This window comes from Cetorhinus maximus, chromosome 2 (genome assembly GCF_964194155.1).
Source record: "Cetorhinus maximus chromosome 2, sCetMax3.hap1.1, whole genome shotgun sequence".
NCBI lineage: Eukaryota > Metazoa > Chordata > Chondrichthyes > Lamniformes > Cetorhinidae > Cetorhinus > Cetorhinus maximus.
The window spans coordinates 78779715-78807526 of NC_135880.1; the positions used below are offsets into that span (position 1 = coordinate 78779715).

A 27812-nucleotide genomic window follows, 5' to 3' on the forward strand; every position below is an offset into this window, starting at 1 on the left:
GATACCCAGAACAGTCCAATTCAAAGTGAGTTTTCTTCACTCCAGTTCGTGTAGACAGCAACTTGAGGCTTAGAGACTGGAGGCTTTTCACACTTGTTAGATATTAGAATTCCTTCCTTTTACACATTACCTCACCTCCTTTATACAGATTTCTCCCTTTTTAATGTAAATCCTTTTGTCCCAATATGCCTTTTCAACTCTACTTTCCTGATAATAAAAATTTTTCATAGTACTAACTTTATCAGTAAGCTTTGGGAAAAATAAACACACTGTTTGGCTTCTTCTGGCCAGGTATAACATTTCATCACCTCTTTTGTAAGTCAAATTACTCTGGCTTATCTAAAATGCAAATTTTCCCTTTACGCTTCACATTCTAAAACTTCAGCCATGTTTACCTATTTAACATTTCAAACCTAGCTCCTCTTCTGATACATCAAAGCCTTCAGAGCAGCTGTCTTTAATTAAATGAAATCACACACACACACACACATGTACATTATTCCTACCTCATGATAATTTTCATAATGGTATTGGAATTTATTGTATTTTCCTAATACCCATGCCCCCGCATGCCAAGATATGATCCTCCACCCCCCCCCCCCATGGCCCCTCATATTTTCCATGCTAAGCTATGGCACTTCCATGCTCATTCACCCACTATACATTCTGTTTAGAACCAATGAATCAGAGGCTTGATTGAGAGCCCAGAATCCATTGGACTGTTAAAATGGCTGCACCCCAGGGAAAACATTGCTTGACAGTTCTGGCTCTCTGATCTCTTCTGTTAATTGCAAAGTGTTTATTTACACAAGATAAAGAGGTTTGAAGTGCTTGCAGTTTCCACTGCAGATACTTTAAAGGGTCTGGGTGATTGACATTTTTATTGGGCTTTAATAAAAGCATTCTTATGAATTAATGACTAATTTTTTAAAGCTTTTTTTAACACATCCGATTGTCTGCATAGTGTTTATTGGTTCTATACAGGGTATATAGTGGGTGATTGGGCATGGCAGCATCTTAGTTTGGCATGAAGGTTTGGGGACCATGAGCAGTCCTTGACATGGAGGGTTTGAGGGCCATGGGGATGAATGGAGGGCATGAGGTGGCATTGATGGAGCATGGGGAATATTTGAAGGTGAGGGCTAGGGGGTCTTACTGTTTTTATTATAACTGGAATGAAGTCCCAAAGTACTGAGGTGGGCTTTTTAAACAGCCTGCCATGGCACCTGGCAGCCCTTGTGTGGGCTTGTCACCAGCACACACCCACCCCAACCTCTCCCACGCCCCAAAATGAAAATCCCTCCTCTGCAGGCACTTTCCCCCAAGGCTGGCATGCCAAGCTGGGAAATTGGGTAATTTTGCAGTTCCCATTACCAGCTTCGAAGATGAAAATCCAGCCCATTAGGTCAGATGACCAAAACCTTGATCTAAAAGGTAAATTTTAGGAAGTGTATTAAAGGGAGGAAAGCACAATAGACGAGACAGAGAGGTGCAAGGAGAAAATTCCAGAGCACAGGGGCATGGCAATCGAGGGTGCAGCCACTAATGGTGGAGCAATTACAATTGAAATGCACAAGGGCCAGAATTAGAGGAACAGAAACACCTCGGAGCGTTGTGGGTTTGGAGGAGATTATGAAGATAAGGATGGGCAAGGCCATGGAGGAATTTGAAAGCAAGGATGAGAATTGTCATGGAGCCAATGTAGGCCAGTGAACATATGGGAATGAGACTGACTCTGAGTTACGACACTGGCAGCAGGGATTTTGATGACCTCAAGTTTGTGAAGGGTAGAATGAGGGAGATCAGCCAGGAATGTGTAGAAATAGTTGAGCCTAGAGGAAATGAAAGCACAGATGAGGGTTTCAGTAGCAGATGAGCTGAGGTAGGGGTGAAGTCGAGCGATTTTACACAGTTGGAAATAGGCGGTCTTTGTCATGATGTGATTATGAGGTTGGAAGATCATCTCAGAAAGGGTATCACGGTGACGCAGTAGTTAGCGCTGCTGCCCCACAGCTCTAGGTACCCAGGTTCGATCCTAACCTCGGGTGTGTGGAGTTTGCATGTTCTCCCTGTGTCTGCGTGGGTTTCCTGCGGGTGCCCTGGTTTCCCCCCACCGTCCAAAGCCGTGCTGGTTAGGTGGATTGGCTACGGTAAAGTTATCCTTCTGTATGTGAGCGTGTGCCCTGAGATGGACTGGTGTCCCGTCCTGGGTGTACCCCACCTAGCTCCAGTTGCCTGTCTGGATAGGCTCTGACTCTCCCTGACTCTTAATTGGTTGGAGCAGTTCTGGAAAAGTGAGCGAGTGAGTTCATCTCAGGATCAAATATGACCCCAAAGCCGTGAACAGATTGGCTTAATCTCAGCCTATTACCAGTGAGAGAGATGAACCCGGTAACTGGGGAGTGGAGTTTGGTGTGGAGACTGAAAACAATGGCTTCAGTCTTCCCAATATTGGAGGAAAGTTCTGATCATGTGGTACAGGATGCTGGGGTCCTGAGGTCCTGGAACCTCTTGGTTCACTGTCTCCAGGTTGAAGGGGCAGCACTTCTACTGCTCACTTCGTCCACCCCCACCTTGTTTGGAGAGGTTGACGTCTTCCTCTCATCCTTAGAGAGCTGACCTCACTGCAGCCCGTCAGATCCCACAGCAGGTTCTCAGATAAGCGTAAGAGACCGGGGAGAGCAGCTCTCCAGTCGTGTCATTGCTGCAGCCTCAAAAATCAATTGCTGGTGAGCTCTTGTAATTCATGCTGTGGTCCCTTTAATTAGAAATCCTCCCCTTGACGGAATGGACCTGTCATCCTGCCTGTCCTCCCTAATTGGTTTGGGAGACTGGAGCAGGGCTGGGAAAGAGCAATGGTCGGGCGTGCACACCAGTGAACCCTGTCCCTGACCCGAGAATGGTCGTGCTGTTCTGGCAGGGACTAAGCGGCGAAGATTCTTCCCACTGTTCCTCACTAGGAGAATTATTCCCTGAAGACCCTAGGTGGATATGGCCTCCTACAGTGAGGCCTTCACCCTCTCCACCTCTTCCAGCAGCTCTCCTCGGTTGCCTCTGTTCATTATCCCTGTCATGCTGTAGTTCAAACTACTGCACCCATGCCTCAGAACAAGTGGTCTGTGCAGGATTCTTGAAGTTAAGATCAAATCTTCCATTAAGCTCTCTAGATGTCAGCAACTTTAAATAACAGTACAAATCACCAAACATTTCTATAAACTCAGCAACAGCCATTAGAAATCGATCAATAACAAATCAGAAAGTAGTTTATGATCTCTTTATGTAGCACTGGTGGGGGTCATTTGGGCTGCTGAACATAGTTCAGTTGTGCAAGGTTAAGAGAGGGCATTAGCTGGAGCATTGAACTCCAAAATGGCAGTTCTAGCATCAAATCAGTAGTACACTCTAAATGACATCACAATCTGCGTACTCTACATAATTAAGGTGCACGCTCCCTGCGCTCACGCTAGCGCCCTACCCAAGATGGCATCCGATGTGGCTTGCATCAGAAGAACCCATTGTGCTGAAAATATGGGGACTATGGGCACTATGCAACCAAAGTTTGGGGCATGCGTGTGTGCCACCAAAATAGCCTTTTTCTTAAAGCTGTTATTGGATGCAGTGACTGATGATATTTTAATCAGAGGCCCAGAAGCAGGGTCTGGATCACAAAGTCACAATTATCTATAGTGTTTTCTCTTTTTCTTTACATCATTTGGAAATTGCAGCACTTTGCAAAGTCCCTAACAAAACAAATTATACTCTTCGCCTGTCGCATTAACCACATGAAATTTTAATGTTACCGTTCTCTGCCACATTAGTGTGCAGCAATGCAGCAATTTGTAATGAATATCAGACCCTTGAATTTTACATTAATCTGTAAAACATTCAGTGAAGCCTTTAGCTTTAAATTTTGGTGCAACAGAGACGAGGGCCAAGGTGTGCTGATTGGGACTACTAACCATCATTTTAGCCTCCCCATGATTTTTCGCATATCATGGAAATAATGTCATTAGAATAATCAGGGCAGGGAAGCCACAAAAGAGGCGCAATCCTGCTAGGTGCCCAGAATTGCAAGATTCAATTTTAAGTCATCCTGCCTAGACTTACCTGCTGGTTTCTGCTGTCTTTCCACAGGTTCTGATTTTAATCTATTCTTCTGAACAGGCAAGAGGGTCACTTGCCAGAAACCAGTGAGGTCATTCCTTAAATATTCATATAGGCCTCTAATAGCATCAGTAGGACCCTGAAGGGATTTTAACCATTGGCTTGCGTGGAGAAGCTGTTGTGGCTTATCCGTGAGGCCAACCTAACAGGAATGAGTGTCAGGCCAGGATGGGCCCAAAAAGGTAAACCGTTTCACTATTTCAGAGGGAAGTTAAGAATTGCACATTGCTGTGTGACTGGAGTCACATATGGATCAGACCAGGTAAGAACGGCAGGTTTCCTCCCCTAAATGGTATTGGTGAGCCAGCTGGGTATTTGTGAGAGGACGCGCAGAATTTTCACTGAATTGCACCAAGTGCGGTGGCGAGTGCAAAAAAAGACGTTTTTCCCACCAGCCCCAAGGATGGGTTTTTGCGCCGTATTGTCCACTTCTTGCCTCATTAATTATGCAGCCACAGGAAACACGCCATAACGCTGGCGGGTGGTCTCTGAATCATTTGCCACACCGCTACCTCACTGTCTCCTCACTCCTGGTGCCATATCTAAACTGCAGCCACGCAAACAGGTCTCACTGTTTGCAGCCCAGGACTGCTCCAGTGAAGACATGGCCCTGAAAGCCAAGAAGAGTTCAGTGACCCATCACTGGAATGTCTTTTGGAGGCCCCCTGTGATGTCCTCTAACCCCGCTCTGGCTGCAGGAGGCCCAGCAATCTCACTGCTCCAGCTTGGGAGGTGGTGGCAGTAGTGGTCGGTGCTACAGTAGTGGTCGGTGCTAATGCTGTATAGAAGAGGTTGGCCATCCAGTGCAGAAAGAGGATGAATGATCTCACCCATGCCACCAGTATAAGGTAACTATCTCATGACTCTAAACTCACACTCACAAGGCCATCACACATTCACTGGCATCTCACTCACTGCCAGCTCAAGGGACGTCACCACTCATTCTCAAACACATACCCTCACATGTTCATCTGACCTCATCTCTGGAGACTGTCTCCTCCGCTCTCACCATCTTGAGGCCACTTGCACAGATCATAATGTGCCCTCATACATACACCCTGGGATATCCCCCTTCCCCAATACTGACCTTGCACTGCAGCCTCGTTCCTTGCCTGAGGCCACTTCTCCCCCTTCCCCAAGTAAGGCCATAAGACCATAAGACATAGGAGCAGAAATTAGGCCATTTGGCCCATCCAGTCTGCTCCGCCATTCAATCATGGCTGATAAGTTTCTCAAACCCATTCTCCCGCCTTCTCCACATAACCTTTGATCCTCTTACCAATCAAGAACCTATCTATCTCGGTCTTAAATACACTCAATGACCTGGCCTCCACAGCCTTCTGTGGCAATGAATTCCATAGATTCACCACTCTCTGGCTAAAGGAGTTTCTCCTCATCTCTGTTCTAAAAGGTCTTCCCTTTATTCTGAGGCAGTGCCCTCGGGTCCTAGTCTCTCCTCCTAATGGAAACATCTTCCCCATGTCCACTCTATCCAGGCCTTTCAGTATTCTGTAAGTTTCAATCAGATCCCCCCTCATCCTTCTAAACTCCATCGAGTATAGACCCAGAGTCCTCAAATGTTCCTCATATGTTAAGCCTTTCATTCCTGGGATGGTTCTCGTGAACCTCCTCTGGACCCTCTCCAGGGCCAGCACATCCTTCCTGAGATACGGGGCCCAAAATTGCTCACAATATTCTAAACGTGGTCTGACCAGAGCCTTATAAAGCCTCAGCAGCACATCCCTGCTTTTATATTCTAGTCCGCTTGAAATAAATGCTAACATTGCATTTGCCTTCCTAACTACCGACTCAACCTGCAAGTTAACCTTAACAGTATGCTGGACTAGGACTCCCAAGTCCCTTTGCACTCCAGATTTCTGAATTCTCTCCCCATTTAGAAAATAGTCTGTGCCTCTATTCTTCCTACCAAAGTGTATGACCTCACACTTCCCCATGTTGTATTCCATCTGCCACTTCTTTGCCCATTCTCCTAACCTGTCTAAATCCTTCTGCAGCCTCCCCGCCTCCTCAATACTACCTGTCCCTCCACCTATCTTTGTATCATCTGCAAACTTAGCCAGAATGCCCCCAGTTCCTTCATCTAGATCATTAATGTATAAAGTGAAAAGTTGTGGTCCCAACAATGACCCTTGCAGAACTCCACTAGTCACCGGCCGCCATCCTGAGAAGGACCCCCGTATCCCCACTCTCTGCCTCCTGCCAGACAGCCAATCTTCTATCCATGCTAGTACCTTGCCTTGAACACCATGGGCTCTTATTGAGCAGCCTCCTGTGCGGCACCTTGTCAAAGGCCTTCTGGAAGTCCAAGTAGGTAACATCCATTGGCTCTCCTTTGTCTAACCTGCTCGTTACCTCCTCAAAGAATTCTAACAGATTTGTCAGGCATGACCTCCGCTTGATGAAACCATGCTTACTTTGCCCTATTTTACCAAGTATTCTGAAATCTCATCCTTAATAATCGATTCTATAACCTTACCAATGACCGAGATCAGGCTAAACGGCCTGTAATTTCCCGTCTTTTGCCTTACTCCCTTCTTAAACAGGGCGGTTACATTAGCGATTTTCCAGTCCTCTGGGACCCTCCCTGGCTTCAGTTATTCCTGAAAGATCACCACTAACGCCTCCACTATCTCTTCAGCTATCTCCTTCACAACTCTGGGGTATAATCCATCTGGTCCAGGTGATTTATCCACTTTCAGACCTTTCAGTTTTCCTAGCACCTTCTCCTTGGTAATGGCCACTATACTCACCTCTGCCCCCTGACTATCTTGAATTTTGGGGATGTTACTAGTGTCTTCATGAAGACTGACGCAAAGTACCTATTCAGTTCCTCTGCCATTTCTTTGTGCCCCACTACTACTTCTCCAGCGTCATTTTCCAGTGGCCCAATGTCCACTTTTGCCTCTCTCTTACCCTTTATATATCTAAAAAAACTCTTGCAATCTTCTTTTATATTACTGGCTAGTTTACCCTCATATTTAATCTTCTCCCTCCCTATTTCTTTTTTGGTTGTCCTCTGTTGGTCTTTGTCGGCTTCCCAATCCCCTGGTTTCCCACTGCTCTTCGCCGCATTGTATGCTTTCTCTTTAGCTTTTACGCTGTCCCTGACTTCCCTTGTCAGCCATGGCTGCCTCATCTTCCCTTTAGTATGCTTCTTCTTCCTAGGGATGAATTTTTGCTGTGTCTCCCAAATTACTCCCAGAAACTCCTGCCATTGCTGTTCCACTGTCTTTCCTGCTAGGCTATTCTCCCAGTCAATTCTGGCCAGCTCCTCCCTCATGCCTCTGTAGTTGCCTTTATTCGACTGTAATACAGTTACATCTGATTCCAGCTCTTTCCTCTCAAATTGCAGGGTAAATTCTATCATATTATGGTCACTTCCTCCTAAGGTTTCCTTCACCTTAAGCTCCCTTATCAAATCTGCCTCATTACACATCACTAAATCTAGAATTGCCTGTTCCCTAGTGGGCTCCACCACAAGCTGCTCCAAAAAGCCATCTCGCAGACATTCCACAAATTCCTTTTCTTGGGATCCACTACCAACCTGATTTGCCCAGTCTACCTGCATATTGAAACCCCCCATGATCACTGTAACCTTGCCTTTCTTACACACCTTTTCTATCTCCTGGTGTATCTTGTGCCCCACATCCTGACTACTGTTCGGATGCCTGTACAACTCCCATTATGGTTTTTTTACCTTTGCGGTTCCTCAACTCTACCCACACAGATTCTACCTCATCTGACCCTACGTCGCTTCTTGCTATCGATTTAATTTCACTTCTTACTAACAAAGCAACCCCACCCCCTCTGCCAACCTGCCTATCTTTTCGATAGGATGTATATCCTTGGATATTTAGCTCTCAGTCCTGATCCCCCTGCATCCATGTCTCTGCGATGCCCACCACATCATACCTGCCAAATTCAATCTGCGCCACAAGCTCATTTACCTTATTTCGTATACTGCGTGCATTCAGATACAACACCTTCAGTCCTTTATTTCCTGTCCCCCTTCTCATTGCCATCCCATTATCTGATGTGCTTGAAGTTAGATTCCTAGCCCTTTCCAAACACTCTGTCCTATTTTGTGTCCTGGAGTCTTTAATAGCCTCTCTTGGGCTCTCCTTCCTTTTCAGGTTTTTCATAATCTTCCATGAAGTTGAGTCCACTCCTCCACATGCTAACCTACTGCTTCCCTTCCCCCCTACTTTCTAGTTTAAAGTCCTGTTGACAACCCTATTTACCCTTTTCGCTAGAACATTAGTCCCAAGGCCTAGCTCTGCAGCTGGTGAAAAGCTACCGCTGCCTTATGGCTAGTCTGGTAGATAGAAACCTGCCCATGAGCCCCCGCCAAAAGCGTTGTGGTGCTGCCTGTGAAGCCTGGTGCTGATGACAGCGAGTGCTGTCTGAAGAAAGACAGGGAAACAAACCTCAAAGTTCCAAGTGAAGTACAGTTCACCAAGTGCATGTCATTTATGTACAGTTGTGAAGCGTGTCGACTTGCACTCACACCGATGTGACCTCATGGCCCAGTGTGGGGTGATGATTCCGGCGAGCAGGGCTTATAATGAGATTCTAATGTATTGAAATTTGCTTCCTGACGACGACGTGAAACCAAGTTTTGCCATCTCTCAAAATTTTCTGCTCCCCCTGCTATGATGCCTGCTGCAAACAGAAGCAGAAAATCCCAGCTTATGGTAGTTTCATGGTCAACGTTACTGCCATTTATTAACTCAGATGTTTTTATTTAATTGACTTTAAACTATTGAGTTGCTGTGGTGAGGTTTGAACTCCAGATTATTAGTCCACACACTTTTGGTTACACAACCAATAAGACAACCACCAACACACCCTCTAATTTTCTTTTGTAGTGTGCAGTTGTTGAAGTGCCCAGACCCTTTGTTATGAATATGTAATTTCATGATTCAGACTTTTTAGGAGTATAACATGAGGTTTGGGGATTGAAATTGTTAAATGTAAGATAAATGAAACCTCCTAGTTTGAGAAGTTAGTAAACAAATCTGGAGTGATTGCAATTCAAACGGTGGCCTATGTTTATTTAATAAGGTCAGAGTTTGAAGTGGGTAAACATTAAACAATGGGTAAATCCTCTCTCAGCTTCGTGATGTAGATGGAAAGTCTACAGCTGCCTGAATAAATGATTTAAATTATTCCTATGGTGTCCCAGAACAAAGGGTGTTGTATATGGGTAGATGCCACTGTAATATAAAGATGCTCGGCAGAGCAAGGGTTAATGTAGGACTGGAGAATTGTACCACCCACGATATGATGTTTAGAGTCACATGATAGTAGACTTTGGGAGTAGAGCCTGGAAGGAGCCATCATGGAGGTAACATCCAACCTGGAGTGTGTACATAGTTATGTGTTAGCAATAAATAGTTTATATTTAAACATACGAGCCTTAAGGCCTCTTAGTGAGAGACCAAGCGAACCTTTACAACAATGGGATGGTTTGGGAGTTGGAGATAATTAGCTTAAATTTCTATTTAGAATGTCCAAGGTGGACTACGTCACCTTGCGACAGAAATAGGTTATGCAGGGAGGTACCCTTTTGTTTTGGGTTTATCCCTGTGATTTCTCACAGAAGGGTACAGTTGGCACTTGGAAGCTGCTGGAACCATGAACAGTGAGCTATCAGAAGCCAAAGGTGTTTCTGATTTGGAGTCACTGAGCAAGAATGCAGCAAGGCCCATGCTTGGGCTGGGGGAGTCCACAATCATGAGGGTTTGAAGGTAAGTTGGAGGGGTCGCCTAGCCAGATGCTAGTGGAAGAAACTCAAGAATTCTTATACCTTGGAGAATAGTGGGAACACTGAGAAGAATCAAAATGAATTCCTGAGGGTTGTAGTATACCTTGGTTTGGTCCCAGGAGAAGTGAAGGAATGTTCAAGATCCTGTAAAGCACAGGGAAACTCTTGAGTGGAAATAAAAGCAGAATGGAGAGTGTTCTGTTGAGATTTCTGGGTTTAAAGTATAAGTATTTACGAAATATAGTGTTTAATTCTTGTATAGAAAAAGTTTTTATTTAAAATGTGAAATCTTGTGGCGCAATTCTTTCAATTAATAACTGGGAAGTTCATATTTCTTTTTAGAAGTTACTAGTCTCTACCAAGATTATAACACTTTTAAATTTTTTTGCACAGCCGCGCAGTAACTTAAATTCCACCGGGTGGAATTCTCCCATCCCTTCATGCTGGCAGGATCTTCTGGTCCCGCCGATGTTAACGGGGATTTCAATGGCTCTCCAGCCCTGCCATGGGGAAACCCATTGCCGGGGGGCTGGAAAATTCTGCCCTCCGACTTGTGCACAGCCAATGTGGGAACTTTTGGATTGCTGCACAGCTTAGACGGAGTAATGATAAAACAGTATTCTATCGTGTCCCTAATGTGCACGAGATATTTAAATACAAAAGTCTGCACTGTTTATGACATGGAATTAAAATTGTTTGGGCAGAAAAGAAGGAATTTTGGACACGAATTAGAAAATTAGCTAGAAAGGAACAGAAATTTCTCCCCAAGCTCCCCACATTTTTTGAGGTAACACTGATTCTGCACCCAAAACTGGCAGGGATTTCTTGGGTCTTTATTAAAATATTATACAAAGGAATTTAATTGGAGGGTGTTTAGTGTTCCTCCTGAACAGCTTGATTTCAGTGTTAGTAATTAAAATGTTTAAAAACTGAGGGCCATCAAATCACAATATATTAGAATGTGTAAATCTATTCATTTCACCTTGATGAGCAAAATAAATTAGTAAAGGTTAAAGATATTTCAGACTATAGAATGAAGCTTGGAAAAAAGAAATCACCAGAAAGTTGCAAAGTTGAAAGTTGAAAGTTGCTAAGCGCCAGGAATCATGACACTGTGAAATTTCAGAATTATTTGTACAGTATTAAAATCTTTTCCTAATGATTGTAAAATACTCTCCAATTCATGATCTGACATGCTCACAGCAAGATAATGTGTGCTGAGGTCAATTTAGTCTTCTTTTGGTTTTGTTTGATTTTCATATTCCAGCGGGCATTAGAGACTTTGCCATGAAATTGGACTGTCTAGCACCATTCAGCAATAGGGGAGTCTGAATGGATTAAGGTTGTGGCAAATCCACTTCCAGTCACTTCTGGCGCAGCCCACACAGAACGACATCTTTGCAAGGGCAATAGCACAGATGTGCTGTGCATATACCAGAAGCATTTAGTGTAGGCAGATCATGACGTCAGTCAGTGTCTAACGGTGCTTTGATGCCCAGCCTGCCATTTTGGATCTCTCAGGTCCTGTTGATGCCCTCCCTTAAACAAGCAGTGCTGAACATTTAAAATTCAATAAATGTACTTGCTGTTAATAGGGTATGTTTGAGCTTTCCAATGTCTCTGTGACGAAATGTAGCTTATCGTTTAGTACCAAACTAAGGTGGATGATTATTCTGTTACTTCAACGATCAAGAGTTAAATCTTCCACATGTGTTTAGAAATATTCGCACCCTTCAGCATTTTACATTTGATCTATTTGAACTCTTCTCAATGCATCTAAATACTATTTTTAAAGGCAGGATGACCAAAACAGTGCCTAGCATTGTAGTAAGATCTGACCAATAAGTTCATGAAGGCTAAAAAATGTTTCCGTTTATAATCAAGCTCTGTGAACGTTCATACCAATGATATTAATGACAAGAGGTTCACAGTCAGCTTTAATCAACCATAGCAATGAATAATGTTGTTTCCTTCCGCATAATTATTACCTAAATTAGAGTTCCCATTGCTGATTGCTGTCTGGTGATCCTTGCCAGAAATTATTATCTGTGATGTCCAAGAAGGACAGGATTTGGCTCAGAGGTGATGTTCTCTATTGTTCAATAGCCTAGTAAACACACTATTGAGGATTTCCCATGAAGAATAGACAATTGAACCAACACCATTTGGTATGTTTCAGTGCCTATGGAGAGAAAACAAGTAGAGAGAAGTTATATATAATATGAGCACTTCCATGAACTTTGTTGATCAGAATTTCTACGCTGAACAATATAGATTGTAAGATTAATCTGATGTTGAAGTTTTCGCTTGATTATTTTTGTGAATAAGAGGAAAATTTCTGAACTTTCTTTGTAAATTTGTTTTTGTTTACAAATTAAGGACAGAAGATTATCTGGAAGGGCCCATGTTAATAAATGAGCTGGATACAGTTAAATCAGATTTCAGTACACAAAAAATATCCAAAGAGGAGGGACAGAAAAGATAAAATAAGAACAAGGCATTATTAGTGTATAAGACAATGAGAAAACATTTTAAGTAGTGATTGTATAACATGGTGGCTACACAACATGATGGCACAGCTCAGTGGTGGTTCATTTTCCCATAAGTGATTAAGGGATAACATGTATTTTATTTATGTCATCAACTTTTTTGTTTCATTCTGTATTTGATGGCTGATTATTGGTTTAGAAAATAACATAATTGTTTTCTTCTGTGAGGAATTAACGCCACAGGAAGCTGCTGCACGCTCCATGGTAATAACAAGAAAAAGTGATCCATGTATATGTAGCATAAAAAAAACAAGTGAGCAAAACCAGCAATCAAACAGTATAAAAAACTTTTTCTGACTTAAAATAAGCAATTGTGGGGTAATCTTGCAATGTTGCTAAAACAAACGTATTGTTAATATTTTACACAGTCTGTCAAAGACAAACGTTTTCAAAAATAATTCACAAATGCAACCTTCAATTTTTAGACCTACAATCCAGGCAGATTGTAGCACACTTTTTAAAGAGTTGGGTCACGATTCTTTACAGTAATATTTTCAAACATTAAGGTGCCAGCAGAGTAAGGAATTGCTCATACTTGTCGGTGTTTCTGTTGTGGTGTGGAGCTTTATCCACCCTAACCAAGGTCATCAATGTAAGGGGGCTTGGAGCAGGCACTTCCTATATTGGATGTTTCCACTTCCCAACGCTCATAGGAAGCGGGTGTAGGGTCAGCAGGGATTTACCAATTTAAGTGGTGAAAGTGGACCACACCTGGAAGTTGTAGCCAGAATCGTCGATAGAATTCTCAAAATAAAGTTCATATTTTTTTTAAAAATCATCTTAAAGTTACCCTTTTACAAAGGGAGTTGTAATTCACCCCTATAACTTCCTTGCAGGAAAGCTGAATTTCCCTCCTGGTCCCCCTGCTCACCGTTCCCATCTATGTGCAGAGATTTTGCAGGTGTGGAGGTCCCAGATTGGTACACATCGGCACATATACTGGGATGAGCTTCCCCCTCCCAGATTTCCCTCTTCTACCATGTAACTAATGGTACCACTATTCATTATATCTAATTCAATTCACCATGGCCAGAATTTTTCCGTCAGTGAGTTGGGGGTGGGGCCCGCTCGCCGACATGAAAATGACGCGGGATGACATCAGGGGAAACCCCGACGTCATCCCGCCCCATTTAAATATTCAGGAAGGCAGGCGGACAGCGAAATCAGCTGTCCGCCCGCCGAACTGTCAATGGCCAATTGAGGCCATTGACAGGATAATTAAGCTAATTAAAGGCCCTGCCCGTCCAACCTTAAGGCTGGCGGGCAGGCCAGGAGCCTTAGCGTGCTTCTGAAAAAGCATGAAACCTCATCCACTGGCGGGATGAGGTTTCATGTCTGTTTTAAAAAACTTTAATAAACTTTATGTGATATTTATTAACATGTACCATCTCCTGTGACATTGTCACATGAGGGGGACATGTTAATAATTTTTTAATTTTTCTATTTTTTAAGTTTCTAGAACTTTCAGCGCTTTCCCTGAGACAGCACTTAGCCTCAGGGAGCTGTGCGCTCTTTCGTGCTTTGGCAGTTGGGGAATTTCCCCCCCCCCACCCCTCCCCCCCCACAGGAAGCGCTTCCCGTCAGGTGGCCCTCTGGGTGGGTCTTAATTGGCCCGCCCACTCAAAATGACGGCGGGGCTTGTTTCAGCGGCGGCGATTGGCTGCCCGCCCACCGCCGAGCCGGTGGGGCCCAGCCGCCCATCAAGTGCAAAATTCTGCCCCATGTCTTCTTCAGCCATACAAGGCACCTATTCTCAATCATGCTGAAATGATCAGGATCCTCAATCATGCAATAGACTGTCTTCAAATTCATGATTGGAAACAGAGAGTAGGGATAAATGGGTCTTTTTTGGGTTAGCAAGCTATAACTAATGGAATGCCATAGTGCTGGGGCCTCAACAACTGACAGTCTATACCAATGATTTGGATGAAGGAACCCAATGTACGGTAGCTAAATTTGCCGATGACACCAAGATAGGTAGGAATGTAAGTTGTCAAGTGGAGATAGTGAGCCTGCAAAGTGATATAGATAGGTTAAGTGAGTGGGAAAAAATTGTAGATGGAGTATAATGTGGGAAAATGTGAAGTTGTCCGCTTCGGCAAGAAGAGTGTAAGCAGTATATTACTTAAATGAAGAGAGATTGCTGAACTCTGAGGTGCAGAGGGATCTGGGTGTCCTGGCACATGGATCTCAAAAAGTTAGTATGCATTTGCAGCAAGTGATTAGGAAGGCAAATGGAATGTTGGTGATTATTGCAAGGGGAATGGGATATAAAGGAAGGGAAGTTTTACTGCAGCTGTATAGGGTCTTGGTGCAGCCACATCTGGAATACTGTGCACAGTTTTAGTCTCCTTATTTTAAAAAAAGATATTGCATTAGAAGCAGATCAGAGAAGGTTCACTCAACTCATTCCTGGAATATGGGGCTTATCTTATGAAGAAATGTTGAACGGGTTGCACCTATAACTCATTAGAGTTTAGAAGAATGAGAGGTGATCTTATTGAAACATGTAAGATCCTGAGGGGACTTAATAAGGTGGATACCCAGAGGATGTTTCCCTTGTGGGGAAGACTAGAACTAGGGGATACAGTTTAAGAATAAGCGGTCTCCCTTTTAAGACAAAGATCAGGAGAATTTTTTTTTCTCAGGGGGTCATTAGTATGTGAAATTCTCTTCCCAGAGAGCAATGGAGGCTGTGTCATTGAATTGAGTTAGATGGATTTTTGATAGACAAGTGAGTCAAGGGTTATGGGGGGCAGACAGGAAAGTGGAGTTGAGGCCACAACCAGATCAGCCTTGATCTAATGGAATGGCAGAGCAGGCTCGAAGAGCTGAATGGCCTACTCCTGTTCCTATGTTCCTATTCTTTGTTCATAGGAAGCAGCATTCTTCATAGAAAAACATGAATCTATGGCTCAATCAGTTGCTAAGACTACATCATTAATGCTGGTACTTTGTTCTGTTCCCTCCTGCTGTTGCCACTTAGCAGGAAGTGCCAATCCAGGGAGGAATTGGGGAAATTATTAGGTTCATACAAAATGGTACTGTCAATTATACAAAGAATAACACATACTTAGGAATGGTTACAAGGCAGCATTCTCATTGAAAGCAACCTTGTAAACTAGCCAATGAAGATTAAGTAGCTTATAGATTGCAGGGTTATAATCACTTACCAGTATTTGTTATTTATTTATAATCCCTATCTATATGATTTTAATTTGATATGTAAGTTTTTTATTCTGGTTTAAGTTTTGTTTTCGCACCATCAGTAGAGGTTGTGGTTAATATTAACTGTTGTTGAATCCTGTGTCCTAAATGTATAATAACGTTCAAAGATTATAGAGCAAGATGGAGATTTAGGGGCCATAGCGGATGAATCACTGATAGATCACAAGTAGAGTTGCGAGGCTATTGGGAAACACTGTTGAGCTGAGGCCTGATCCAAATTGATAACATGCTTTATTTCACAACAAGTGGATCATACAGAATGACACATTAGCTTATGTAGTTCAACCTAAACAACTTATGATGCAAACAAAGAACATGCCACCCTTCCCCACATCAGGGAGTCCCCTTACTTGATTTGGAAAAGATTTGATTGTCCCCAAAAATGGATGCAGAGGTTACAATGCACAATAAACCTAAACCTGTCCCTTCTGACGTGGGCAGCACATACATTTCATGGTGACTGCTCATTTAAAGGATAGTAGCATGCACCCCAATGCTAAATGCACTTTTGAGTGACTGATACCTCAGCAGAGGCCTCAGTGCATACAAAGCTAGCACTACTTAAAGCTAACTCAAACTTCTTAAAGGGGAAGTGCATTCTGGCTGGTGCAGGTGTTGGAAGTGGCTAGGGGAGAAAATCAGAGCAGAAAGAATCTGACTAATGGTACAACAAGACCAAGAGTGCACTCCAAATTTTTCAACCACAGCACTCAAGGGTTTGATACAAGAATTGGAGAGGTGGAGAGATGTTTTCTATCCACAGGAGGCCAACCAGACAAACTCCAAGAAGCAATGGGCCAGGTAGCCATGATGGTCAATGGCAGCAGGATTACACGAGGATCAGAATGCAGTGATACAAGAAATGTAATGACCTCACACAAGCGGCCAGGGTCAATGAAGTCAACTTCAAATACTATAATTTTACAACTGAATTGCTAGTCTCATACAGTGTTCAATTCATCATTTTCCTTCACTGACCAATCAACAACCTCTATCAATAACAACTCATACCTAACGTTCATAGCTTGATGTCAACCTCATTGACATTGCTGCAAATCTTACACCCATATCTCACAGCTTTCACACACTGCCAGCTATTCAACTATGATACCCACATCAAACACTGCACCACAATCACTGACAGTCTTCCCCCTCTCTTACTGAACAAGGTGGAGCATAACAGGAGGCAGCAACACCTAACCCGTGGGGAACAGACATGGCTCTGTGTCCTTGTCACCATGGAGGAGATGCTATCCATACTTGGAGTGGCCATGACTGAGGCTATGGCCAGAGGCGGTGCAGAAATGATTAATGATGATGGAATCCTCATACCAACTCCTCCTCACATCCCACTTCTCCCTTATCTCATATCTACTAATGTACAAATTGCAGATGGTGTAAGCAGTTGCTTTTCTCTCCTCTTACCAAAACCCTACTCTTGTGCCTTTCCCATTTCAGATACCCAGGAGCTGCCACTTGGCCAGGCAATGGTGGAAGCGCATGAGATGGAAGAGTGGGAAAACAGTAATGATGAAGAAACACCGACACTCGCTCTAACACTCTCATCCACCATCTCAGATACTGACACTGTGTGTAACTTAGAAGGGAGCTTAGAGGCAGGATCTACATGTGATGAGGCATTAGGCATGAGCAGGTTGCAGCCAGGGCAGGGGACACGAGAGCACAGGCGCTAGCTTGCTGGAAGGCGAGTTCCCAAGTTCTGCTGCAGAGTATTTGATGGGGCAGCCTAAAGAAGAAGGCTGATGGTTATACATTGGCAGACCTATCAGAGAGCCAATGAGTCAAGGAACCTGGAGGAGATTGGCATCAACTTGGCAGTGGGCCTTCTGCAGAGTTTGGACCCATTCTCTCTAGAGTGAGACATGCCCAACTCCATGAGAACACTTGTGGGCCCAACCATGATGCAGCATCTGGTGGCTGATGTCTCAGCTTCCATTACAGCACCAGCAAAAACCACCCAATGTCTGAGTGCTGCATTGGAGGCTTGAACTGAAGTTATACAAGTTTGGCTGATAGCCATGCAAATTCAGTCTACTGTCATTGAAGCTCAGCTCACTACCATCATGCCAATGTTTAAAAAGGTTTGCAGAGTCTCACAGCTATCCAGCAATCTGTTCCCCAATACATTGCAATTATTGCTGAAGTGTAACTGGGGAGCATTGGGACCGTGGAGCATGAATCTGCTGTCCTCTCTCAGGGTGATTTAATTAATCTTCCCAGCAGTGCCACTTCACTAGTGCCCTTGTTGCCTGCCAGCCAGTCTGGACTGTTGCCAGCCATGCGAGGTGATGCAGTCCAAAGTCAGACCTTCTATGGTTTGGAGCTACTCTCGGTCATCCTGAAAGGCCATGTATGAGGACAAGCAAAAGCACAGGAAGACAGGCGTTAAAGAAACACCCAAGAGTGATTAGGCGACCTTTGTATGGAATATTGGATGGTTACTTTACATTGTATCCAAGAGCATGCCGTTCTGGTCAGTAACAGAGGGAAGGTAAAATGTATGACGTTTGATGAATGGGTAATGGGATTGCTTTCATGGGTATTGCAGTCAGATGAGTCAATCACAGACAGCCTGGCCTGAAAGGAACTGTTTTGGTTGCCTCTTCCCTTGCTGTTCCTCCTCCTCCTCTTCCTTTGCTGCTCATCATATACCTAGTGGCAAGCGTTATGCCCTCTTGGTGGCAAGTTGTGCAGCGTGAAGCAGACCAAGATGATTATTGGCACATGCTGTGCCAAGGACTAGAGTGCTCCCCCAGAGCAGTGCAAGCAATAGAAGCATTATTTAAACACCCTAGTCATCTACTCAATCACATTTCATGCGGTAGCGTGGCTTTCATTATGTACAGCCTTATCACGTGAGCACGGGTTGCGCACCATAGTCATGAGCCAGGTGGTCATCAGATGTCACCCAGCAGCCAGCTGCTGGTTTGTCATGGGGGCTCAAATGCAGATGGTGCAACAGACTGGCACAGAACGAAGGCATCATGACTGCAGCCAGGATAGCGCGCATTGACTTGCACAATGCACTAATGTGGTTGCACACCAGCCAGTCATTGATAAAGTGGGATCCCTCAGAATTGATATGCAACCCCTGTAAAGACAGATGTGTACTGCCAATGCACATTGGGGAGGCCTGTAATCCTGGTTAAGCACATGATCACTCTGCCTGTGTCTTTATGGTAAAAGAGAATGAAATTTATTCATCTCTGTTTGCATACAGGGATTCAATGACTTCCCTCATTCAGTAGTTTGCTTCTGAACTGATTTTTTATTGTGACTGAGTAAAAGGGACGGACATCGGATTAGAGCAGGGCAGAATTTCCTAATTTTTCCCCAACTTCCACCCATACTCTTTGCATCTATGCTTTAACAGGTGCTTGGGCCCCAGTGTAAGATACAAAAACTATGATGAGCAGCAGCCCTTTAAATGTCCAGTGTGACAGGTTTGCCTATGCAGGCTGCCACAGACAAGCACAACTCTGGTTTTGTTTTCCTACAAATTTGGGGCCCGTATTTCATAGAGATAGGTTCTGAGTTTCTGAAGTAAAAGGTAGTTTTATTTTCTAAGATTATTTTGAAAATGCACTTAATTAGCATAACTGATGTCACTCATACAAATTGACCATACTCTTCACATTTCTTAAGAAAAGTCACAGAGTTTGTAGTGGTTATTTGTATGAATATAAATGGATTGTAATATTTAGATTTCAAAACAGCATTGCAGCAAAATTAAATTACCTTGACTTTGATTTGGATAATTCAATTTTAGAGGGTACCATTAAGGAAAATGTAATTTCGAAACAAATCAGTGGCCAATTCAGGCAATTGCTTACATTATGATCCTCAGTGCTTTGCAACATCTTTTGGATAATTCCCTAGGACAGTATTTTATCAATAATTTATGTGTATTGTTTTGAAATGCTAAACCTGCATGGAAAATAATGGGGAAATGTGAAGTTTATCCCGGCTGAACAAGGACTGCAGGAGGAGCTGTCCAGGATGACAGAATACAGCAGCACTCAGATAACTGAGAGACCTGGGTTAAAGAAAGGTGGGTATTGTGGGGCTGTAGTCGGGAAGGATCGGTGGCTGGGATTGTGGGGAGAGGTCATTTGGGGGTTGGGGTCTTGAGGTTTCAGGGATACGGAAGGAAAATGATAGGAAGAGAATCTGGAGAGGATGGGGCCTGGGGCTGATTGGCGTCTGGGTTCATGCCTTGTGGTTGGGACTAATGGGAATTATCGTAATTATAGTTTTGATAAACATAGGACTGCAGCTTTTAAGAATAACCCTGTGCTGTAAGATCACATGATCTGTGTGAACCAATGAGTTAGCAGCGTGGGGAACTTCGAGGAGGGAGTTCTTCTTTAGTTAGATGCTCACATGTAGTTGCTGCTGCTGCCTTGTAAATAAAGTTCAGTGTTTCCACCAAGAAAAGTTGTCTGGAAAATCAACTCTATAACAAACTGGTGACGAGGATAGGTCTGATCTGGTACTGTCCCTCGTCCAGCGATTTTGAGTATCTAAGACAATTAAAAAGAAAGGAAGATATACTCATCCAAGATGCCACAGTTTGGCAGAATCAATCCCTTTGAGCCAGCCACAGATGACTGTTCTCAATATATAGAACATCTTACGTTCTACTTTCAAGCCAACAAAACCATGGGGGAGGAAAAGAAGAGAGCGATTCTCCTGAATATTTGTGGGAGCAAAACCTACAGTTTAATTCGAAGCTTGACAGCCCCCAGTGTTCCCGATTCAAAGACCTTCAGTGAATTAGTAGACCTCATTAAGGGACATTTCCAACACAAGTCATCAGTCACAATGCAGAGGTTCAGGGTCAATTTACGGAATAGATCCCCAGAGGAGACCATTGCTACCTACATGGCAAAGTTAAAACAACTAACGGAATATTGTGATTTCGGTGAAACCCTGAATGACATGCTCAAGGATTGTATGGTATGTGGCGTGCAGGAGGGTGCTGTTCAACGAAGATTGCTGGCTGAAGTGGACCTTGATTTTAAGAAAGCATTAGAAACAGCGCTTGCGATGGAAAGTGCTGTAAGAGATTGACAAGTGATTCAAGGTGCACAAAACGGCGCCGGTCTCCTAGTTGGGCAGGAACAGTCAGTGCAAAAAGCCGGGACTCTGCTGCGAAGTGGGAAACATGCTAACCGAAATTTTAGAGAAAGCAGCTTAGCAGCAAATTCAAAAACTAATTTTTATCAAAGTGGAAACAAACATACTCCTAATGATTAGCAATTTAAAAAGGTGGGGTGCTATTTTTGTCACAAAAGTGGACACATACTGAAACATTGCAAAGTGAGATTTAAACAGGCTTCCAGGCAACAAATGAAGTCCAATGAAATATATAGTGTGAAAGAGCCAGAAACAACCAATTCTGACATTTATTCCTTATTCAGTATGAAAGTTGAGAAGACAGAGCCAATTACTGTCACATTGCAAGTGAATGGTAAACCCTTAAAAATGGAAGTAGACAAGAATGCTTCTACCACTGTAATAGGAGAACACACTTTCAGATATTTAAATAAAGTTGCTCAACAATTAAATTTGGAACAAGCTTCTGCCAAGTTGAAAACGTACACAGACGAAGAAATCCAGGTAAAAGGTATCACCAGAGTGCATAAAAACAAAAAGCTAAAAGCTACTGCGGATGCTGGAAATCCAAAACAAAAACAGAATTACCTGCTGTATAGTAGACCACATGTCTGTCCTTGGCTTGCTGCATTGTTCCAGTGAAGCCCAACGCAAACTGGAGGAACAGCACCTCATCTTCCGACTAGGCACTTTACAGCCTTCCGGGCTGAATATTGAATTCAACGACTTTAGATCTTAAACTCCCCCTCCCCCCATCCCCACCCCGTTTCTCCCCCCTCCCTTTTTTTTCAATAATTTACATAGATTCTTCTTTTCCCACCTATTTCCATTATTTTTAAATCTAAAACTAAAACTTTGTTAGTCTTTCCACCCCACCCCCACTAGAGCTGTACCTTGAGTATCCTGTCTTCCATTCTTAATTAGCACTTTTCTTAGACAATATCACCACCTTCAACACCTCTTTGATCCTTTTGCCTGTGACATCTTTTGATTATCTGCTCCTATCACTGCGTGCTTATCTCCACAATCACCACACCCTCAACTTCTCTCTCCCCCCGCCCGCCCACCTTAGACCAGTTTATATTTCACCTTTCTCCTAACTATACTCAGTTCTGCCGAAGGGTCATGAAGACTCGAAACGTTAACTGATTTCTTCTCCACCGATGCTGCCAGACCCGCTGAGTTTTTCCTGGTAATTCTGTTTTTGTCACCAGAGTGCATGTTTATTATGGACACCAAATAGCACAACTATCAGTGATGGTATTGGGAGGTAGAGGACCAAGTCTTCTAGGTCAAAATTGGTTAAGGGAAATTAACCTTGATTGGCCAGTGAGATTTCAAAAGGAAGTAGGAAGAGTTTCTGAGTTGGAAAAGAAACAAGGCAAGATACTTCAGAAAGAGCCTGGAGAGTCCAAGGACTGCAACAGGATAAAAAAGGAGCGTTTAACCATTCAGCAACCTGAAGAAATGAAGACTGTTTTAAACAATGACATAGAAGAACAGCAGAAGAAACTCAAGGAAACTCTGCTGATTTACAGAATTCAAGATGAAGCGAGTGAGCTTTGCAAAGAAAAGGAAAACCTGTTGAAAGACCTTCTCTACAAGGATCCCTCAGGCCAAAGTTTGTACCTCTGGAAAATTACGAAGAGAAACAGGTAAAATTTAACATCACTCTGAATAAATTGAAGAACCAGTTGGCAGAGAAGATGCAGCAATGTTCAAGGTTCCAGGAGGAAGCCAACAGATATAAGAAGGGGACAGAAGAGCTGAAGAATCAACTGGATGAAGCTGAAGAGGCTTTGAAATCAAAAGTCGTAGAACTGTCCAAGATGCCAGTAGATAATGAAATCATGGGTAGCTCAACTACTGAACTGAGACAAGTTGGGATTTCACCTGAGAGAAGTCTGGCTGACAATGAAGTCATCAAAAAAAGGATAAGACCAAATACTGTGGTAGAAAGAAGAAGACGCGTGGGAAGAGAATGCAGAATTACTGATGAGGCACCATCTTTGAACAAGACTAAGCCTGATACTTCCCCTTCTGGAGGGGAAGGTGGAGAAAAGTCAAGGAACCAATAAGTGAATCAACACTTGCCTAGTTGTGAGTGACAATTTACTGTTAGTGAAGTAGTATATGTAAGGAATTTCGGTGGTGGACCAAAGTGGTTACCTGGTAAAGTAAGCTCTGTGGCCAGACCATTGTCGTACCACATGGAAGTGGAAGATCACCTGTAAGCATGTGGATCATTTAAGAAAAAGGGAGATACCCCAACAAAATGATGTTCCACCTGTAACTATTGTTGAACCTGTGGTTCCTGTTGAAGTTGCTTAACCCAGGATAGACATGCCCAATGTCTGTGTCGGAGTGGATGACACTGAACTACCTGTGCCTAATGAGGTACCTGATGTTGATGCGGTTCCGGAGAATGTGGCTCCTGCAAAAGAGTCGGAAGTCATGGAGCTACGATGTTCCACATGGATCAGGAAACCACCTGAAAGGCTGAACTTGTAATTGCATGACCTGTGTAAATATTGTAATGTCATGAGATAAGTATCCCTGTAAATACAAAATATACAGAAAATCTAAAGGCGGAGGAATGTAGTAATTATAGTTTTGATAAACGTAGGACTGTAAACGTAGGACTGTAACTTTAAGAATAATCCTGTGTTGTAAGATCACATGATCTGTGTAAACCAATGAGTTAGCAGCGCGGGGAACCTCTAGGAGAGAGTTCTTATTTAGTTATAGAGTTAGATGCGCACGTGCTGCTGCTGTTGTCTTGTAAATGAAGTTCAATGTTTCCACCAAGAAAAGTTGCCTGGAAAATCAACTCTATAACAGGGATCTTGGGGCTTGTGGTTGGCCAGCGTCAGTGATTAGAATGGTGCTTTACAAGTAATTAACCTTTTTTTCAGCTATTTCTTCATGGCTGATGTTGACTGCTTCAGGGCAGACCAATGTTTCAGTAGGCAGGCAAACTAGGCATCAGACCCCTTATTCATACACAAACAGCCTAATACTCACTTCAGGCTTGTATAAAGGATGCTTCTTCTTGGTCCTTACACAAGATAGCAGGTGATGTATTCCAAGGCCAGAATTTTTAGCTCATCGGGCAGGCATGCGCCTGACCTGACCGAATGTAAAATGACGCGCGATGACATCGGGCAAGCATCCCAATGTCATCGATTTCGGTTGGCAGGCATGCGCTGGAGTCGGCAGCGCAACTACTCACAATTAAAAGGCCTATTAAGGCCATTTAAAAGGTAATTGAAATACGTTTCATTAATAACACGTCCCTACTCATGTGATAGAGTCACATGAGGGGGCATGTTTTATAACATTTTTAAAATCTTTATCTCCCTGAGGAACTCTGTGCCTCAGGGAGCTTTCCCAGTGTGCACCCATGCACATGTGTGAAGTTCACCCTCGCACCCCCCTCCACCAACACAGGCAGTGCTGAGTGCTGCCACGTACCACTCATGCTGGGCGGGCCTTAATTGGTCCACCAGCGTGAAATTGCCTTCCGGCCCTGTTCTTGGGCAGTGGCCGGCTTCCCGCCTGCCCCTGCCGAGCCCTCCCAATGAGAGAAAAACCCTCTCCTAAGCCAGAACTGTGCATCCACTTCCTGCCCCCATTTTGAAGCCTTCGGACGCCATGTGGTGCTGAAGATTGGGGGCTCATGACCCAATGTGTAGGCCAGAATGTTATAGCAGGATTGGATGATCCAGTGATGACACTGCAACATATTCCAATGCTGATATCTATCTATAATCGTTGAGGTTTAGCATTAGTTAGTTCATTGGTTTTAAGCATCCATTTTACTTACCATGTATATTGCTGCTATTTATAGTTAGAGACATGTAGACACCTGATGTGAAGAACTTCCTTGAGATTAATCCTCACATAATGTAATAGACTTTGCTAATTCGGATCTAATGAAGAAAGAGGCGCATTTTGCTAATTTTTGAAACTGGTGAGAAGAATGCTTTTGACATAATGAGAAATACCAAAGAAGTATTCCCATTTGTTGTGTTATGACATTCTAATAGCCTGTTATTATCTGCTATCTCTATTAGGCTTGTGACTTCTTCTGGTGATTCAGGCAGATAAATGTTTACACTTATATTCTGATACCTTAATGTTAATTTTATTTTCTTAATTGTTGTTATTTCATCATAGATTTGAAATTTACTTTCAGCAATCCAAAAGTAAATGGAAATGAAAGCTAATGATCCTTATATACCAAAGCCTCCAGATTCATACTAGCATAGTATATTGTTCATGTTTCCTATATGTTCAGCCCCTGAGCCAGTCTTGATACAGATTCTGTATCCATTCTGTAATTTTTGTCACTATACTGTCCTGAGTTGGAGGGTGAATTGACTAATGCCCAAATCAAAGTTTTAGTTTGCCTGAGTTCATATTATCACCAGTCAGAGATTTTACAGGGTGGCAGGGAGCGTGTAGGATTGTAATGGACCATTACTTTCCTGCCACCACTGGCATTTTACCAGTGGCAGAGAAGGTGGTGGATGGTCGGCTAACCCTTAGGACACTTTGACCACTTAAAGGCCTCTTCCTGCTGCTACTGGTATTTTGCCAGCAGTGGGTGGGCATTTCACCAGATTGCGAGACCGCCAAGTATATCCTGATATCCTGGCAGCCTCCTTGTGGACTTGTGGGAGGGTCCTCTTGATTTGGCACCTTGTGACCCATGGAGGGGCTCTCCTTGCAGCAAGGGATGTCCCCAGTGAAAGAACCCGCCCCTCCCCATCCTTCATGACCGAACATTTCTCCATCTCCTCCTCACCAAGACCTACCTGTCTGGCTAGAGAAGCCACACAAACTCATCTTAATTCTGCGGCCTCTTCCATGGTGGCTGATCCAGGTCTGCTGCAGTCCCAGCAGTGGCCATTGCTTCCAGTGACACTGCTGAGACAAGAGCTGTTGGCCCTCTGATTGGCCAGCAGCTCCTGGCAGTGGGATTTCATCCCTTAAAGAAATGGAAGAATACAATTAATTGCCTGAGAATCGTAAAATCCAGTCATGGTATGACCATCCGAGGTGGGGCTGCCCCCAACTGTGGACACTGTAAAATTCTAGCCCAAATTTTTTGCTCAATTTCTCTAATGACAAATGTGTATCGTAACCAGAGTATAATAGTGATCTTTGATGTTCAAAGAATGCTTTTACAAATGTGCACATGGAGAAAAGGATTTCTGCATTTTGCAAATAACAGAGAAGATTCAGTCCAAAAATAATTATTGTAACAATTGAAATGTGTTCTTTTCTTACAGTACAAATAATCTTGTATTGATATTCTAATTGGTTTACAGATATCATGATAGCCAAGATGTCACAAGCAATTTTCTTGGAGCAATGTGGCTTATTTCTATCACCTTTCTCTCCATTGGCTATGGTGATATGGTACCGAATACATATTGCGGGAAAGGAGTTTGTCTACTCACAGGGATTATGGTGAGTAACATGTTTCAGCAACTAGAAGCAAAGAACCAGAGACTTGCATTTATATAATGTCTTTCATGATCAGCAGACATCTCAAAGCACTTTACAGCCAATAAAGTCCTTTGAAGTGTAATCACCGTTGTAATGTAGGAAATAAACCAACCAATCTGCACACAGCAAGCTTCCACAAACAACAATGTGATAAATGACCAGATAATTTGGTTTTCTGTAAAGTTGCTTGGGGCATGAATATTGGCCAGTACATCAGGGATAACTCCCCTGCTCAGCTTCAATGTAGTGCCTTGGGATCTTTTACATCCGCAAGCACCTTGGATTAAACAGTAAAGAGGCAGCACCTCCAGCAGTGCAACATTCCCTCAGTACTGCACTGCAGTGTCAGTCTGGATTTTTGTCCTCAAGTTTTGGAGTGGGACTTGAACCCATAACCTCCTGACGCAGAAGCAAGAGTACTACTAACTGAGCCATAGGTGACACTAACTAAGTGACAGTTAACATAGTACTGCATTCAGTAGATTGTTGAATTAAAACAGTTGTGATGCTAAGAAAGTCAGCCAGAGAATCCATGTGCTTCAGGCAGGAGGCCACTTGTAATGTGCAAATGGGGTCTTGTGATCTACATAGGATCCTGATTGCAATTTTGAAGTATAAATGTGTGAAGCACATGCCACCAATGCTCCACCATTTTATGCTGGTAACGAGCATAAGAACATAGGAAGATAGGAACACAAGTAGGTCATTCAGCTCACGAGTCTTTTCTGTCCTTCTATTAAACCAAGCCTAATCTGTACATCAGCTTCATATACCCACTGTGTTCCAAACCCCTTGATACCCAAACAGCCACTTGCGAGACATAAATGACCTACTAGACTCTGGAGAATCCAGCAAGTGCAGCAAAGTTGAGCTGTCATGTCTTGCTGATGTTGTTATCTTAGTGGGAAAGAAGTTGTAAACAATTCTGAACATTACATCAATCACCAGTCTGACACATCTGTGGACAGCAAATTGTCTTTTTAAAACTAATTTTGATGATGAGGGTTTTTTTTTAATATTCTTTCACGGAATATGGGCATCATTGGCCAGGCCAGCATTTATTGCCCATCCCTTATTGCCCTTGAGAAGGTGGCGGTGAGCTTCCTTCTTGAACCACTGCAGTCCATGTGGTGTAGGTATACCCACAGTGCTGTTAGAAAGGGAGTTCCAGGATTTTAACCCAGTGACTGTAAAGGAACAACAGTATAGTTTCAAGCCAGGATGGGGAGTGGTTTGGAGGGGAACTTGCAGGTGGTGGTGTTCCCATGCATCTGCTGCCCTTGTCCTTCTAGGCAGTAGAGGTCACGGGTTTGGAAATTGCTATCAAAAGAGGCTTGGTGGATTGCTGCAGTACATCTTGTGGGTGGCACACACTGCTGCCTCTGTGTTGGTGGTGGAGGGAGTGAATGTTGAAGGTGGTGGATGGG

The 27812-nt window shown here is 43.4% G+C and overlaps 1 protein-coding gene across 2 annotated transcripts in view; it reads left to right on the forward strand.

The window, feature by feature from the left end:
• Positions 1 to 27812, forward strand: part of LOC144695474 (small conductance calcium-activated potassium channel protein 2) — a 157188-nt gene that overhangs the window by 71025 nt on the left and 58351 nt on the right. For both annotated transcript variants that reach the window (XM_078566355.1, XM_078566363.1), the window contains exon 4: positions 26205 to 26346. In XM_078566355.1, coding sequence (XP_078422481.1) covers positions 26205 to 26346 — 142 coding nt within the window. The remainder of the gene's footprint in view (positions 1 to 26204; positions 26347 to 27812) is intronic.